The following is a 19,556-nucleotide window of genomic DNA, read 5'->3' as shown; positions in this document are numbered from 1 at the left end:
CTGATATAGACGAGTAATTACGTTTCACTAACAATTTCTAACAATCTTGAATAATTTGTGATTTTATAAAATAATGATGATATAATACATGTTTTGATTGATAAATATTGTTTTTAAGGACTTTTTATAATAATTTTATGAATAAATAATTTTATTTATAAAGTTTTATTGTATAATAAAATATTTTATTACAGATAAGTAGATAATTTCGCTTTCAAATCTCTTGAAGATTCTTAAAAATTCTAACTTTTGTAGTTATGTTTTTAAGTCATTTTCATGAAATAAAATCTTCCTATATCATTAGTGTAATTAGCACATTTATTGTATAAAAATTGTAAATTCACTCAAACACAACTAACAGCGTCACTGTCATAATTAAAATAATTTGCATTCTGTTCAATGATGACAATCAACACTATCTAAAGAATTAATTTTTACAATTTTGAAAAGATCGTTTCAGATTACGGTAATGCAAGAAAATTCAATGCGAAATAATTGATAAACTCATTCTTAACTTATCGTTAGACCGCTTTTATAACTAGGGACACATATGGCCGGCGCGATGGGCAAAATGTTTAAGGTTATATATCTGCGCATAACCTTGAGTTAATAAATTACCATCTGAGTGTAAAATGTAAGGAAAGACCGATGAAAGAAATAAACGATTATAAAAGTTCGTTGAACGTTGCCGAAGGTAGGATTGTTGGAGCTTGCGCGGCTGAAAGTCTCCTCTCCAGGTGGGAGATCCACGAGGATCTGTTAGAAGAATCGCGTGTATGTAGATCTTTCTCGCGAGTGCCGGTATTCGGTTCGAGTCTATTCAATATTTCGACAGATATTTTATTGGTGCCTCGGAAAAAACAGATTCTTCGATTATCCTTCAACGAAATGATCATGTAAGTAAAATTTCATCTTACGCATTTTTTACCGAACAACCACTCACTTATTACTTTAATAACCTTTAAACATTATTAAACAACATAACCAATGTAACATCTGAAACAAAATAAATAAAACAACAATAACAATAACAGAACTGTAAATAACTATATAAATAATAATATACATCATCAATAGAAACAATAACAATAATAAAATTATAAACAATTATGAGCCAATAATATAAATAATAACAATAACAATAATTTAAAAAATTTATATAATAATATAAACAGCATCGGCAATGAGATAACAATAAAATTTTGACTAAACACATAAATGATACAGAAAACATTAAACAATATAATAAATAAGTCTAAAATTATGAACAATATAAACAATTAAGGTTAGTAAAGTTGTAATTGAGAAAAAGCGCTGAATGTTCAAAACCGCACTGTCACTTTTCATTAAAAAAATTAACCACTTTAAATCAATCCTGGAAAAATGTATTTAATAATAAATTAATTAAAATAAATGCCATAATAAAATTTGCGTCATTTATAACCTTGTACATACACTACTACAGTTTTAAACTTCACGTGATAAATATATTAAAAACAGGACACACAGGATGTATCACCATTAATATTAATAATTAGGTTATGTTTTAATGGAACGGATGCAATTTGGTACAAAATGACAGATGACAGTTTAGGTTAAAAATACAGTAGGTTCGCGAAATAAATTATGGTAACGAAAGCTGTGCCAAAGATTGGTATTCTGCATTGATTATTTAGCTAGCCACACAAATATGGCAATATTGATACAAGCCTTTAATGAAAAAGCTGAAATTAAAGTGCCACGAGTATCCAGCAAACGTGTGTTCGCAATAGCCGAAAAAATTACCGCTCTGTTACCAACAGTTCATACCTTCTTGTTGATTATACTTCTTTTGAACAGAGCGCAAACTACTTCGATATCGGAACAGTTTTAAAACATGTATATTCTACAGTTGTTGACACCTTTTGTTTTATACTCTTGTTAGTTTTATTCATTGTTTTTTGCATCGTTTAATTAATACATTTAATCATATTTTCTTGTAATAAATAATTCGTCGTTTCTTTATTTGTAATAATTTCGAAATATATTTTGTACATTACTTATTTTCAAATTTTCAACGTTGTAAAATCAATGCAGATACTTCGAAAGGCTTACTATACAATTGACAAGAAATAAATTTCTAATTACTAATAACGTGAAATTCAATTCACTCGATTTAAATTTCCCGCTCGTTTATATAACCAATTTAAGGGGCCCATTTGTCGAACGTCAAAGATAGATATCGGAGTGTCGCCTCTGGTATCTACTCTTTGGTTAAAATATGAATACATATTTTGGAATACTGTGTATATTTAAAACGTGAGATTAAAAAACATAACGAACGAATAATTTGCATATTTATTAGAAACTGTCGCGGAGGATTGATTTAGGGATGCGTACCAGAGATAAATGTAAGGAAAATATTTTATTTTCGATGGGTTTTTGGTAAAAGGGCCGTTGTAAGGACTTAAAGGGCGATTCTGACGTAACGAGAGAGAATGTTCACTCGAAACATCGAGGGGCGCCCTCGTCGGAAGTTGCTGAATCCGCGGATAAGGAGAGCACTCTTGTACCCTTATTCCTCTCTTCTTTTTCTTCTTCTTTTTCTTTCCTCTTTTCTGCGGCCTCTTTCACCTTTCTCCCTGCTTTACCTAATGTCTACCATTTTTTGTCTTTTCACCGATTATCTTGTAATTTCTTCCTTGTTCTTTTCAATGTGGGGAGGGGGGGGGGGGGGGGGGGGCAGTACAAGTGCAGGAATTTATGCTTTCAGAAATTCAGTAATTTGTGAATTTGAAGTGTTGAAAATATGGATATTTTGGATTAGGAAATTTGTAAATTTGTGAATTCAATAAATTAGAGAATTAAAGTATGCTGTTATTAGAAATTTTTATTTATAAAACAATTTTTAAATAAAATTAATATTTTTATTTCAGACTGATATATCTGGTGTTATTGTTAACCTATGAAAAAAGGAATCATGCCCTCGACGTAATTTCACCATCAGCAAAAACTTCTAAGGCTATGGCTACCAGAGGAGCCGTGAACGACGTCGTCTCTAAGAACATTACTATGGTTCTTGAAAATCTGCTGATGAATTATGAGAACAATCAACTACCTACACATGGAAAAGGTAAATTAAAATAAAAATAATTTTATTGTTGAAGTGATTGTATATGATGCCTATCTTAATTTGTTAGCAACCTTGTTATATTTTTATTTATTGGAAATATAAAATAAATTATTTAGATATTTGTTTGTATTTTAAAAATTTTATTTTCAAATTCTCCATTTTTGAAAATTTGAAATTAACTGAGTCTCAAGTTCTCAAATTTCCAAATTCTCAAATTTCTGGACTCTCAAATTTATAATTTTGTAATAATAATAATAACAACAATTGTAAACAGATAAAAATTGATTAGTTATTATTGAATCGGAAACTCTAACATGTATTCGCAAAACTCTCCTTATCGTCGTCGATTGAATTGGATCACTGCCGGAAATGATCGGATTATTCCAACCTTGTTGATAACAGGATTAAGCGATTATCAAAATTCGTTCGAAAAATTCATGTATAGTTTTTTTATTTCAGTTTCCATAAATTTCCGATGGCTTGTTTTCAATCTAATAAAATCTCTAATATTTTTAGTATTTCTTTGTAGCCTCTAGAATGTAAGATAGGTTAGGTTCTATTGGTTCTGACAGGTGTCACTGGAAGAAACTGTGCATTTTGAGAATCTTTACAAACTGAATAAGACTTGGAAACTTCTCATGTACATAAAATCTGTTCCTTTCAAGTTTCCTTTCACAATCAATTGAAAATATTTTGAAAGCTGTTTACCTTTACATATTGTCAGAAGTAAAATATTCACTATTGAATATTTGTGGAAACGGAACGTTTCATATCTACATAAAACAAGGTATTCGATGTTTTTCAGAACAAAACGTTTTATAATTTTTTAAAACAGAATATTCAGTACTTTTAGAAACAAAATTGTTAATGAAGTGGTTAAGAGAAACACATATTCATTATTTTAACAATCTATGTATTTAAATATGTATATTAATGATAATAGTATGTATCACGTTATATTGTTCACACGACATGTGCACGCTACCGCGCAATTCTGTACGTTCCGGTATATTGTTCGATCGTCAACTGTCGATCTTTATCCGAGTATATCCGAACATTGCCGACCCCTTCCGAAACTATCGAGAGCTTCCGCGATCCTATATACTTCAACAATGTTCCATTTTTTGTAAAACAAAATATTAAATAGTTTTCTAATAATTATAAAAATTTAACTATCGTTTTCGTTACGATTAATTTTACTATCGTATACGTAAATTATACGTAACTCTTTAAATTTTCCGCGATTTCAATCAACCACGATCGACGCCATATTGTTTTCCTTCAGTCACGTATAAAACACAGTAGACTACGTACTGCATCTTTTGCATTGTGTTTCTCTTCGAATATATTAATTAAAATACAAAATATTTATTTTATATGAATTTAAACTGTGACGGTTTTTATATAAATAATATATTCTCTGTTTAATAAACGCCATGTAGAGAATAGTTTTTGACGTTCTGTTCTAAGTCAAACAAAATTTTAATTACGCTCTCTTAAAACATCTACAGTAAAACAGTTTCAGCGGTAGCTCGTCCATTTTCTTGCAAAAAGGACCGCAATAAAGAACTTCTAATACATTTTCTGTTTATTACATAACTTTTTTAAAAACGTATCCAAATATACCTTTTGACAAAAATTAGTAATTAAAATAGTTTCTAAATCCTTTGTTGCATTCTGTTGCAAATATGCTATACGCAATAAAGCTTCTGTGTTTAGTTGAATATAAGTGAACAGCTAATTTCAAAATTGATAAATATCATCGTATGAATGAATTCTAAATTTAATTATGTGAACAGTAAAATTAATATTAATAAAAATGAATAACGAAATTATTAGTGAATAAAACTGAAATAAATCATGTTAATAATTACAACCTAGTTAAATATAACGCAGTTTAAATGTAAGTACAAATATGAAAAATATATAAATAAAATTTTGCTTAATATAAATATAAGGAACGGTTAAGGAGCGGAAAGAAGTTGAAATAAATTGAAAAGTACATATTGATAAATTGTTATTCGAATATTGATACCGAAATGTTTACACGGAAAGAAATGGAGCATCGTAACAGCCTTTGACGAATGATCGAGCGAAAGAGGAAAAAATACAAGATGGTATATGAATGGAACACGCGAAAAGTTGGATTGTAGCCAGCGAAAGCGAAGTATCTCTTGGAAATCGCCTTTTTATCTCTATGATGCGGTCTCAGTTTTTTTACGATTTCTTTTTTTCGTAGCTGAAAAAAATGTCGAAATCCTTTCGATTATCCTTCCATACCCATTTCTGTCGACGTATCTGTTCTATTTTTTGCTTTGCATGCACCATATCACCCGCTTTTGCTCTTCTCCTTCCATTCTCTATTTGCTTTTTGTAACGGAAACATTTATGGACGCATCAGTTGATTATATTTGTTATTCTCTATATATAAAATTATTATTTATTTATATATTTACTCCACTTGTAGAATTATTATTTTTGTATACATTTAATATTTCTTTTTATTACAATTTCTCTCATAACCTTAATAAAACAAAAGTTATATATTATTTTATTTTTAATTTTATTTTTCCTTTATAGCAATATTTATAGGTGAGTTATTAATGGTGATATTAACTGATTTCATTAGTTATTTATGGGGATGACAATTGATTACATTATATTTCAAGAATCCTTTTAAAGATAATTTATGTATGGTGATTGTACATCAGTGATGGGCAGTTTGAGTAGCCGCCAACAAGTTTCTGGGCAACGATTGTACCCGCTGAAACAAAAAGAAAGCAATATAGTATGAATTTTCCATTCCTGAGATTTTACAGTTCTGGTTTTGAAAATTTGGTAATTTAGGAATTTTGAGGTTTTGTAGTTTTGGAAATTGGGATTTTGGAAGTTAGGATTTTGGAATTTTGGAATTTTGGAATTTTGGAATTTTAGAATTTTGGAATTTCGGATTTTTTAATTTAGAAATTTTTAAATCTTGGAACTTTGGAATTTTGAAATTTTGCAATTTTGCAATTTTAATAATTTTAGTATTGCGGATTTTGGGAGTTCGGAATTTTGAAATTTTTAGACTTTGATTCTTTCGGATTTTTAGAATTTTGAGTTTTAGAATTTTGGAATTTTAGAATTTTGAGATTTCGGATTTTGGGGTTTTGAAATTTTGAACTTTTGAGTGTTTGGATGTTGGCATTTCTAAATTTTGCAATTTTGGCAATTTTATATTTAAAAATTTTTTTGTTTTTGAAATTTGAAATTTTGTGGTTTTGGAATTTTGAGACTTCGAAATTTTTGGATTTTAGAATTTTGAAATTTTGGGGATTTTGAGATTTAAGAATTTAGTAATTTAGCAACTTACCAACTTAGTAATCTAGTAATTTAGTAATTAAGGAATAAATCATTATTTAGTAATTAATTTAGAAACTTGTACATTAGAAAAGTTAAAAATATTTGAAAACTTGTTGAATAAGGGATTCGTAAATTTGAGAATTTAAAAGTTTGCAAATCCATAATTTGGAAAATTTTACTATATATCCATACCTACTCAAAAATTTACAATAAATCTATTTTCCGCAAAGTGCGCTTCATAATGAAATGTAATACCAAATTGTTTTTATTAGGTACACCAACAGTAGTGAAAACGAATATTTTAATAAGAAGCATGGGTCCTGTGTCAGAATTGGATATGGTATGTTCACACAATATTAACATAATTATTATTGCTAATAATAAGTACACTAATAATTACTAATTAATTGTATTTAAATAATTATTCCATTAAACTGTTAAAAATTGCAATGATACCATTCAAATTTTATAAAAATAATAATATTTTATATTTAACGACACACTTTTAAACAAAGCTCAAATATTAATATAATTGTTTTTTTACTTTATTATTAGCATAATATTTTACATGGCCACTATAAATTTTGCTGTATATTAACTAAAAAATTGCAGTGTTTCATATTGAACACTCGTCCATGTTAAGTTACTCTACATACAGGGTGTTCTAGGTTTTTATTGCCTAAATATTTGAAACTCTATGTTGATATGATATCCTTTTATATTTCTATAATATAATATAATATTATTTATTATTTATTATATATTATATATTATTTATTATATTAATATATAATATAATATATAATATATATATGTATATACGGAAATTATTTCGGTATTTTTCCGAGACGTTCAGGCTAACCCAAGAGCAAAGCCACCATGTTTTCGAATCGGTATTATCCGGAGTGGGGGAAGGACCACGTGACTCGGCGGGGTCCGAACCGCGACGGATTAAGACCCGCTATCACTCTTTCGATAGCCGCCGCTCGGTTCGGTCGTAGATCGTTCCGTCCTTAGCGTCTCGAACCCGTTGTATACAAAGCAATACAAATTTCATTTTCTTTCTTTAATTTTCACAATTATTATTTCTAAAATATTGCGTTCCTCATTTGACAATTATTGATTATTCCATAATTATTGCATATTATTAAATATTTGTTCATTAATGTATTATTGCTCAATTGTTGCATTATTGTAAATACGTATTGTAATCGTTTATATTATATATCATCAATTATTATTGTTAATTATCGTTGTCGCCAGTGTATTACGTGTTGTATATTTTCGTTTTTATTAATAAATAATTAATTAATACCAAATCGTCTGTTATTTTTCCTTACGTATTCAACATACAGAAATAGAGTATGTTAATAGAATATGTTAATAAGTTTGGCAAAAAAAAACTGGGACACCCTGTATATTTCTACATTTTTTTATTTAATTAAAAATTTCATTTGCCATTTTTACCATTACAGGACTATTCAATGGACTGTTACTTCCGGCAATCATGGCGGGATTCTCGGTTGAGTTTTCTAGGCCCAATAAAATCGTTAAGTCTAAGCATTAAAATGTTGGAAAGAATTTGGAGGCCAGATACGTATTTTTATAATGGGAAACATAGTTATGTGCACACCATCACGGTACCCAATAAGTTATTAAGAATCTCTCAGGACGGGGATATTCTTTATTCAATGAGGTTATTAAAATTTTAATCAAACACTGTGTAGATGAAAGTAGTATGCCATCTTGTTTTTTGAATATAAATCGGGAAATAATGATTTATGGTTTGAATAGAAATCTTATTCAAATATCTATACGCACACATATATTAAATGAAAGAACGGTTTACTAATTTCTTTTTAAAAACAGACTTACTATAAAAGCAAAATGTCCAATGGAACTCAGGAATTTTCCCATGGATCGACAATCTTGTCCTCTTATTCTTGGAAGCTGTAAGTATTTGTTTAAAAATCTTCAAACATAACCTTGGAATTCAGAAAGAATATTTAACAACTATTGTACACATATTTAACTTTTATTTCATCATTTAATAAAGTCATTTTTAATTATTGCAGGATATTAACTAAACGAATAAAGATGCTGAATTTTTATATAAAATTTTTAGTATTTTTATATTTTTAAATACACTACACTTAAGTGAGTTTTAATTTTATTTAGTTTATATTTTCTTTCCTATTACACTTTAATTTTACATTTTTAATTTCATTTATTTTTATTTTAAAATTAATATAATAAGAACTATGTTTTTGTGAGAAAAATATTAAAAATATGTTAAAATATGCTAAATATAAAAATGTACTACTAACAAAATTATAAAAGATTATAAAAACTATGTTAAAAACACCTCGAATTTTCACGCAAAATTTCTACTTTTTCTTTTTTGTTTTAAGATGCATACACTTCCGGTCAATTAGTTTACGAGTGGCAAGAAGGTTCTTCCGTAAATTTTGTTCCTGGAATGGCTCTTTCGCAATTCGATTTAATGGGTTCACCGTACAGGAACTTAACTTTTGTCCGACGGGAGGGTGAATTTTCGGTTCTTCAGGTCTCCTTCAACTTACAACGGCATACTGGTTATTTTCTCATTCAGGTAATGAATTTACCCAAGGAACTGTCTAATCATAACAATTTCTTGTTGTTTAATAACTCAGCAATAACAATTACGTTTAACGACCTAAAAGTAACAATTATACTATTTATCATTAAACAGCTTAATCATTTTTCTTTAAAATAAATAAAATTGCATTACAAATCGATATTTTTTACTCAACTACAATCGAGAAATTACTGCCTTTTGTACGGTTTAATGCGTTCGATGTTACGCTGTCTTGTTGACAGTGACAGATGCGGAGATTGGCGCCTTTTTGAAATGTGTAATATTACACAATTGGTTTGAAAGTGTATACAGCTATTTGAAGAATGACAACAGCTTCTTTTACTTTAATAAATAGCTCTTCAACTGAAAGATTTAACAATAGCATAAAATGTAACTAATAGTAAATGTAATTTTTGCTTTACTTATTTTCCTAACCTTACAATTTTATTAGGTTTATGTGCCCTGCGTTTTAATAGTGGTACTAAGTTGGGTCTCATTTTGGATCCACCGTGAGGCTACCAGTGATAGAGTTGGTTTAGGTAAATTTTTTTCTCGAACATTTTTTAATAGTTACGCTTTCGTTCAGTTACAAAATATTGAAAGAAAAGGATTTAAAATTTAACGTGATTTACGTATATGTATCCATCACTGAGAAGAGATATACATAATTATACTACAAAATATTTAATCAAAAGAAATTCCAAAATTAATACTTTTAATATAAAATATAATATTTTTGAATCTCTTTACAATATCTTAAGTAAAGAAATAACACTGTAAAATATATTAAATTGTTTTAAATAATGTGAAAATTGTCACTGACACTATGTATTTAATGCAATGTTTTAAAATTTTAGTCTTATGTTTTTAACAAAAAACAAGTGGGTGTTCCTTGTTTTCACAAGATCATTTTAGGTACAACCAAATTAAAACAAATGACTATGTTCTCTTAAATACGTTTTGTTCTTGGAAACTCATAACAAATTTGCCACCCTTTATGAAAACTAATGCTGTACTCTCTTCAGAAACTTGTAACTAATATATTTACTTTGTATATTCAAAATTGTATGCTTTTTATGTAAAAAAATACAAACGTGTTTTATGACCAAAGTACAAACATTAAAAACAATATTTAGTTCATTTTTATTTATTTATATTATCGGGTATTATAACTTTGTTATTTAAGATCTGCATTCTTAGATCCTTTTCTTTAATATTATATATTATATTAATGTAGTGTATAGTAATAAATTATTTCAAATAAATATTGAGGCAGGTAATTCAATATGCTATCTTTTTAGGTATAACCACTGTTTTGACATTATCTACTATTAGCCTTGACTCTAGAACTGATTTGCCAAAGGTCCGTTATGCTACTGCTCTAGATTGGTTTTTGCTAATGAGTTTTGGATATTGCATTGCTACTCTTTTAGAATTTGCTGGTGTGCACTACTTTACCAAGGTATATCAACTTTAAATACTGTTTTAATGTACACAAAGTATTAATTAAAATATAGACTACTTTGATTCTCCACATTAAAATATTAAAATGAATGAGAAGATATGGTCAGTATTAATAAAAGTATGTGAAGTAATAATAAAATAAAAATTTCTCAATATAAAAATTTGAAACTTCTGCATTTTATAATGTGAACATTTTTCAGTTAAGAAATAATTTTGTGCAGGTTGGTAGTGGTGAAATTCCTTTAGATGAAGAAGAGTTGGAAAATGAAAGTGAAACTGATTTTCAAGATGGGTTTTGTAGTATCGTATCATGCAGTCCTCAAACTGTTCATCCAGAGACAATAATAGACATACATCGAAGAAGAAGTTCATTAATATGTGATGTTTATGGTATTAATGTAAGAATTTCAAAATTGTAGCTTGATATAATTTAACTACTAACTTTTATTAAATGAAAAAGTTTTACTAATTAAATTAATATCTAATTTTTCATTATTTTTATCTTGTGGTTTTATCTTTGGACTTGGAAATTTTAACTGTAACTTTAAATTTGGATTAATCTTTTATTTGAAATATTGTTAATATAATTATCTTAACATAATAATAATAAATTAGGAATCAGCGTCTTACGGGAGAGAATCAATGACGGTTTCCGTTACTTCAAAACCGTCGACTATGGAAAGACAAACACAAACGGATGTATGGATACCAAAATGGCGGCAGTTCCTTTATTGCCTCGCCGGAGATGAAGCATTTAGGTTAAGCTATCTTACTACATATTCTCTGTTCATGATACCAACATTTATATAAAAACTTATCATTTGTGTAATGTAAATAACATTTTTAAAGTATATAATAAAAAATTTTCTATTCTTTTTAAATGTAGACGACGCAGGCAAAAGGAAGCAGCTGGAAATTGCAGAAAACATGGAGAAAAAATTGCAAGACACATAAACAGTGTTTCTTATATTGATAAAGTAGCACGAATAGTATTTCCAGCCTCCTTTGGATTTCTTAATGTTTGTTATTGGCTTATTTATGTCACCTATCAAGAAGAATTCAAATGGCAGGATCCACCACTCGGATCTATTTCTCAATAATTGGATTGAAATATCAAATGAGATAGAAATGTACATATCTAACTTAGATCGAATTGTTTAATGTATAAGTTATAATAAATTATTGTTTTAAATGTTTGTAAATGACTTATGCTTCGTTATTAGCACCTTCAAGTTATATCTTCAGGATCAACAGTTATATCATATAGTAGAAATGTTCATATAGTAAACAACATATAGTAAAATATGTTGCAATTTTAAAAACATATTTATTACCCTTATCATTAACATCTTAAATATCCTTCTCGGCACAGGAGATTATAACTTATACATTAAATTTCCACATTGTAGAAGTATATCTACTGTTAGATCACTTTAACATTAACCTTTTCACCTTTGCTTAATATTAATTGGATAATTTTTGTAATACCATCCTTTATAAATAAATATAGAGGTTTAATTGCGTTTTTTGTTTTCACACTAACATCAGCACTTCTGTTTTGACGTAATTTAATAATTGCTTTCTCATAAACTGGCAAGTGGTGTAGTCAAAAGGTTTATACTCTCACTACATTTTGGCAGGAATTCATAAAAATAACTGAACAATGTCAATAACTGTGAAATAATACGAATTCTTCTGATCATACTAAAGAATATTCTTACTTTTCTTCCATTTCCTTCCAGTATTGGATCAATTAAATTACAACGTACAAAATTATATATTCGGTAAGATATATAATCATCATATTATAACGCAGAAACATGTCCGTGAGTTACGCTGAGACGTTGTACGCATGCTCGAAACAAAGCAGAAGAATATTATGCATGTGTACTCCTACAATGATGGTACAGTAAAACCCTTATTAAGGGACACACAAAAACTAATTACGCTATCATTGTGGGTACTCCGACTACTTTTTCTTTGATTACTTTCTTTGTAAAAATTTGCATGTCTATCTTTTACGGTTTAGAACTGCGCAGGGGTTCAAGGTTAACTGATTAATTTCCCGTGGATAGCACGGGCGTTCCGCAAGTTAGTAACTAAATGATTAAACAATAAGTTTAATTAAGTTATGCATTGTATGAAAAGTGGTGAAAATAAAGAAAAATTGATCAACAATCATTGTGTATTTATTGTTACCTAACAAACCCAACAGAGTAAAAATTTATATATTCGAAAGAGAGAATTTGTATCAAGAGAACATGAGAATTCCTGGAAATGACGTCATCAAAATTCCAAGAAGTGGCACGAAGGATACCTCCTCACAACTTATGTTCTCCTGATACAAATTCTCAAAATCGGTCGGTGGAATTTCAAAAATCGCGCCTGGGAATTCTTGGAATTTGACGTCATCAAAATTCCAAGAAGTGGCACGAAAGATACCTCCTCACTACTTATGTTCTCCTGATACAAATTCTCAAAATTGGTCGGTGCAATTTCAAAAATCGCGCCTGGGAATTCTTGGAATTTGACGTCATCAAAATTCTAAGAAGTGGCACGAAAGATACCTCCTCACAACTTATGTTCTCCTGATAGAAATTTTCAAAATCGGTCTGTGGAATTTCAAAAATCGCGTCTGGGAATTCTTGGAATTTGACGTCAGTAAAATTCCAAGAAGTGGCACGAAAGATACCTCCTCACAACTTATGTTCTCCTGATACAAATTTTCAAAATCGGTCGGTGGAATTTCAAAAATCGCGCCACGGGAATTTTTCAAATGACGTTATGAAAATTCCATGAAGCACAAAGAATACCTTCTTATAATACATGTTCTTCTGGTACAAATTCTCATTATTTTATTTTTTATTTTTTATTTCTTAAAATTTAGTGTAATTTCTTGGGATCGGAGTGACAGGATTTATAAATAAGTAAATATGCAAATACATGTTTTTATTCATATTTATTTTCAAACACTTTTATACATCAAATGACTGAATATATTTTATTAACAGATAGATACATTATTAACACTTTTTTCTAGGACGGAATTATCATAATAATATGTGTTATATACGCGATTGGGGAAGTAGTCCCACGAGCGGACTGCGCGATGCGGTCACGAAGATCGCCGGAGACAACCGAACGGTACCGAGCGAAAACCGCGCGATAATTCGATCGGCAATTGTTTTTACACTGCGTCTTCCCGCTCGGCCATGCGTTGGCGTCATTCTACGTTTTGCCTACGTCTCGTTCACACCGTATTAAATAAAGTTAATTGTTATTTAAAAGTATTACAAAAGTGTTCATTGGTCTCCCCGCCCAAACACAATAAATTGGCGACGAGGATGGGATAAGTACGTGCATTCAGTGAAACAGTAAAAAAAATACGCGGCGACGAGTAAATTGCGTGTGGAAATTTCCAGTGCGTCGTTAGCAAAAAGTGTGACGAGAACATACAGAACATACAGACTTACGGTGTATCGCTGAAATTGGCGATAGGATAGTTACAAATACGCAGAGTGCGTCGAAGAAATACGATAAGAACATTCAAGTGCGACGCGAAAGTGAAAATTGGCGGTAAAACGCATAAAGACATACATACAAGTACATTTACACAGTGCACGCTACATTCAAGTGTTGTGCACTATTCTACGAGATTAATTATAGGGAAAAAAGAACGCAATCCATTTCTTTCAAAGACGCGCACATTAAAGTGAACAAAAATGGCGGAAGCAGAATACGCGGGAAGCAAGATGGCCACAACCCAAGCGCCTGTCCCTTCAACTTTTACGATCGAGCCCTTCGATCCGGCGGACATGCCGTGGACACGATGGCTACAAAGGCTTGAGGGAGCATTCAGAATTTTCAAAATTCAAGAAGAAGACAAGGTACCATACATGCTACATTACTTAGGTGCCAAAACGTTTAACGTGCTTGCAGACCGACTCGCACCGGCGGACCCGTACGAGCTGACGTACAGGGAAATCAAGGAAAAATTAAAAGAATTTTACGAACCAAAACCGCTGGTAGTTGCGGAAAATTACAAATTAATGCAAAGGAAGCAGCAGGAAGGAGAATCAGCACGAGATTTTCTAGTTGCCTTACAGAAGCTGTCGTTAAATTGCAAATTGGGACAGTATGCAGACACGATGTTACAGAATTGCTTCATATGTGGCCTACGAAACAAGAGGATCCAGAATAGGCTTCTGGAAATGGCGGATCAGGACCTGGAAAAGACAATACAAATTGCAACCACGATGGAGTTGTCCGAGAGGAGCACGAAGCAGCTTCGAGGAGAAGAAACAGTCGCAGCCGTTGGAGCAGCAACGAGGAAGGTGCCTTTTGTTAAAGATAAGTCATTCAATACAAAGAAATTTGAACGCGGGAAATTCACGAAAAATGGCGCGAATAGCGAGCGTGAAGATAGGCGCGAACCGAGGCGCGAATCGAGGCGCGATAGTCATTTGGTCGTTTGCTATAGATGCGGTAAAGATCATTACGCGTCCGCGTGTAAAATGGATAGATCAATCAAATGTTTAAAGTGCGGGAAAGCAGGGCATATTAAAAAAGTTTGCAAAGCGAAATCGTTTCCAACGAATACAGTAGACTACAGGGAAACGACGAGCGAAATACTTTCAATACAAGAACATACGCAATTTCGCGAGAAAATATATGTTACGCTTAATGTGAATGACAAACAAGTGCGATTCGAAATAGATAGTGGCGCGGCCGTTACATTGATGTCGGAAAGCGACGCGAGAAGATTGTTTGCGGGCGCGCGAATTCAAAAAACGGATTTACATTTAATATCGTTTTGTAAAGCACAGATACGCGTGTTAGGATACATTACTGTTAAGGTGAGGAGCGGTGAGACTTTGCGTAAACTAAACATTTACATTACCACGCAAGATCGCGAACCGCTACTCGGTAGAGAGTGGATATTGCAGATGAAAGAGCATGATAAAGTACAAAATTTTACGAATATCTTGCAGTCGATACACTCATTACAGGTTATGGAGAAAGCTGAATTGCAGAAATTATTACGGGAATTTAGAGAAATTACGAATCCAACAGTATCAAAAATCTCGAAAATACAAGCGCGACTAAATCTAAAAGATAACGTTCAACCGGTATTTTGCAAACCCAGGGGGGTACCGTTTCGCTTACGAGCTCAAGTAGAGGAAGAGCTGGAGAAACTAGTAAATACGGGAATTTTAGAAAAAGTCGACTGCGCGGATTGGGCAACACCGGTCGTGCCTGTTCTAAAGAAGAATGGTGCGATACGGTTATGCGGGGACTATAGTGTTACATTAAACCCAAGATTAAAGATCGACAAGCATCCGTTACCGACGCCAGACGAACTCTTAACACAAATGGCGGGCGGTACAGTATTTTCAAAAATTGATTTATTGCAAGCATACTTACAGTTAGAAATACGACCAGAAGACCGCGAATTACTTACTATCAACACACACAAAGGACTTTACAAACCGACGCGACTAATGTACGGAGTAGCATCAGCGCCAGCGATATGGCAACGCACAATTGAAAATATTTTAAAAGATATTCCGGGTGTCGTAGTATTTTTGGACGATATACGTATTGCAGGCGTAGATTCGAGAGACCATTTACAAAAATTACGGCAAGTTTTTACGCGATTACAAAAATATAATATAAGAATTAACGTAGATAAAAGCGAGTTCTTTACAGACCAAATACAATATTGTGGTTACATAATTAATAAAAGCGGTATACACAAAGCGCCAGATAAAATAGAGGCAATTAATAATATGCGAAGGCCCACAAATATTACAGAATTGAGAAGTTTCTTGGGCATGATACATTACTACGATCGATTCATTCCGAATTTAAGTTCAATTTTGAAACCGTTGAATACATTATTACAAAAGGAAGTAAAGTATGAATGGTCTCCCGACTGCGAAAAAAGTTTTCAAGCCGCGAAGAAAGCTTTTACAAGTCCGCGATGTTTAGTACATTTCGACCCTAAACTCCCAGTTACATTGGCGACAGACGCAAGCCCATACGGAGTCGGAGCAGTTCTTTCGCATATTTTTCCGGACGGTTCAGAAAAAGCTATACAATACGCGTCAAGGACATTATCAAAAACGCAACAGGCCTATGCACAAATTGATAAAGAGGCGTTTGCAATAATTTTCGGAATTAAAAAGTTTTACCAATATTTACAGGGATCTAAATTTACATTAATTACAGACCATCGTCCGCTTACACAAATATTTTCACCCGCAAAGAGTTTGCCAGTATTTACAGCCGCGAGAATGCAGCATTACGCGTTATTTTTACAAAGTTTTAACTATGATATACAATATAGAAAGTCAGAATTACATGCAAATGCAGATTGCTTATCTAGGCTTCCAATTCCAGCTACCGATACATACGAATGCGATACAATTGACGAATTCCACAAGGCTACATTCAATACATTGCCGGTTACAGCAGAGCAAGTTGCACAAGCTACATTAGAGGATAAAGAATTGTCTAAATTATTAAAATGCATTCGAACAGGACGAGGGGATTTGAAGAACAATAGATTCTATTCAGTTCCGCTCACAGAATTTACGCTTTTCAATAACGTGATTTTTAGGGATCATAAGGTAGTTATTCCGGTAAAATTACAAAAACAAATATTACAAGAATTACATTCAGGACATTTTGGTGTGGTACGAATGAAACATTTAGCCAGAGGATATGTTTGGTGGAATAAGATAGATAATGACATCGAAAATTTAGTTAGAAATTGTTCCGAATGTAACGCTTACAAAAATAATCCAACTCAGATTACACACCATATTTGGGAACCAGCTAACGTTCCGTTTGAGCGAGTTCACGTAGATTTTGCAGGACCATTTTTAGGGCATTATTTCTTTGTTCTGGTAGATGCATACACTAAATGGCCAGAAATACACGTAGTTAATAATATAAACTCACAAGTTACGATAGAAATTTGTAGAAAGATATTTGCAATTTACGGTTTGCCCCAGTACTTGGTCTCCGATAACGGAAGAGCGTTTGTTTCGAAGGAATTTACAGATTTCCTAAAAGTAAATGGAATTACGCAAAGGCTCACTGCTCCATACCATCCTGCCACAAACGGACAGGCAGAGCGTTATGTACAGATATTAAAGAACTCGTTAAAGCGAATGAAAGCGGATCGTACGAATATACAACCAGCGTTACAACAATTGTTAATACAGTACAGAAATACGCCACATGCGAAAACAGGAATATCACCCGCGGAATTATTATTTTCAAGAAAATTACGTACGCGATTAGATTTATTACGTCCTACAGTCACAAAAGAAAGATCATACACGCCCTCCATTATTTTCAAGGAGGGAAAGAGAGTCAGTTGTCGAAATTACATAGGAAATGTTAAATGGGTTTTCGGAAAAGTGTTAAAGCAACTGGGCGACTTACATTACAATATACTTTTGGATGACGGGCGTATTTGGAAACGTCATGTTAATCAGCTGAGACCGATAGGGGACAATACACCAGTTAGGAGCGAAGATTATATTCAATTTGAAGACGATATTCCTCCGACCGATATGGCAGGGAGTACAATCCGAAACACAGGGAACAATTGTCCAGAAAATGCGAGTTCCGAATTAACTGATAGTGAAACAATTGTTAATACTCCGGGAAATGGAACAGGAAAAGAAAATACACATGCGAATACAAGCGTTAGATTTAGGAGCGAAGTAAATACACCGTCCCCATCTTCTCATTCTCAATCTCATTCTCATACTCAGCCTGAAACCACATTAGAAAATTCTGATTATTCTACACCTAGAAATTCATTCCGTACATCCACCCCTCAACATTCCCCTGAACCGATTACCGAAAGTACACCGATAAATTCAAATACGCGTCCTCAACGTACGAGAAACCTACCGAAACGTTTCGAGGATTATTATTTATTAGAAAAGAAATAATTGCATTATGTTACGTTGCTTATAGTTTTTATTTTACACGAGGATTGGTATTCATAAGTAGGGGGAGTGTTATATACGCGATTGGGGAAGTAGTCCCACGAGCGGACTGCGCGATGCGGTCACGAAGATCGCCGGAGACAACCGAACGGTACCGAGCGAAAACCGCGCGATAATTCGATCGGCAATTGTTTTTACACTGCGTCTTCCCGCTCGGCCATGCGTTGGCGTCATTCTACGTTTTGCCTACGTCTCGTTCACACCGTATTAAATAAAGTTAATTGTTATTTAAAAGTATTACAAAAGTGTTCATTGGTCTCCCCGCCCAAACACAATAATATGTATATATGTATTAGTGTGCGCTGTAGTACAGGATATTGTAGAAAGCTAATAAAAATCTGTTGAGAGAATAAAGATAATGTAGCAATTAATTTGCTTCTAAAATGTTGAAGAAAACTGTAAGTTATGGAAGAAAATGTGATGAATACATAAATCGGACGATTGCTTTCTTCCGCTGTATTGAATGTCGTTCACATTAGGCTATTTTGACATGTATTTGCCTAATCTGAACGCCCCCTTATGCAGGTTCGCCGCAGCGCAATCTTGCAGTGAAATGCGGAACTTTGATTAAATGTCGTTCACATTAGGCTATTTTGACAGGTACTTGCCTAATCTGAACGCCCCCTTATGCAGGTTCGGCGCAGCGCCATCTAGCAGTGATACGCGGAACTACAATAGAAACTTCACAGATGGTATATTACCGTTGAAATGTAATCAATTATTTACCGACAGAACCGTTATTATATTGCGATTGTACTTTTGTTTTGACTGTAAGCTTAAATGCAAAATTCAATTCTGATTGCTACAAATTATTGTGATGCAATTGTTCATTACAATATTCTAATGTATAATTACTGTAATTAATGTAATAATTAAGTCTACAGAATACAATGAAATAGCTAGATTTTAAACGTAATAAATTGCTTGCGAAAATTCGTTATTGATTTCAAAGTAGCTATACCTCTTTTAGCATTTCTTTCTCACGCTC

General features: G+C 32.1%; 1 protein-coding gene across 2 annotated transcripts; it reads left to right on the top strand.

Annotated features, from left to right (window-relative positions):
• The first annotated feature begins 562 nt into the window (after positions 1 to 562).
• Positions 563 to 11,734, top strand: LOC100882198 (gamma-aminobutyric acid receptor subunit alpha-6). Of its 2 annotated transcripts, none has more exons than XM_076534308.1 (11): positions 563 to 896; positions 2,916 to 3,112; positions 6,730 to 6,797; positions 7,933 to 8,153; positions 8,327 to 8,409; positions 8,869 to 9,068; positions 9,526 to 9,613; positions 10,376 to 10,536; positions 10,760 to 10,928; positions 11,154 to 11,296; positions 11,425 to 11,562. In XM_076534308.1, exons 1-10 carry the CDS (start codon positions 649 to 651, stop codon positions 11,285 to 11,287), a joined length of 1,569 nt encoding a protein of 522 aa, XP_076390423.1. In that variant the 5' UTR covers positions 563 to 648; the 3' UTR covers positions 11,288 to 11,296; positions 11,425 to 11,562. The 2 variants fall into 2 exon arrangements, with proteins under 2 accessions (XP_076390423.1, XP_012149486.2); XM_012294096.2 differs by having other exon boundaries at positions 634 to 896; positions 10,760 to 10,936; positions 11,425 to 11,734.
• The last annotated feature ends 7,822 nt before the right edge of the window (positions 11,735 to 19,556 follow it).

The sequence above is a fragment of the Megachile rotundata genome, chromosome 8 (genome assembly GCF_050947335.1).
Source record: "Megachile rotundata isolate GNS110a chromosome 8, iyMegRotu1, whole genome shotgun sequence".
NCBI classification, from domain to species: domain Eukaryota; kingdom Metazoa; phylum Arthropoda; class Insecta; order Hymenoptera; family Megachilidae; genus Megachile; species Megachile rotundata.
Note: the sequence above shows the minus strand (reverse complement) of the source record. Positions and strands in the feature narration are given on the sequence as shown.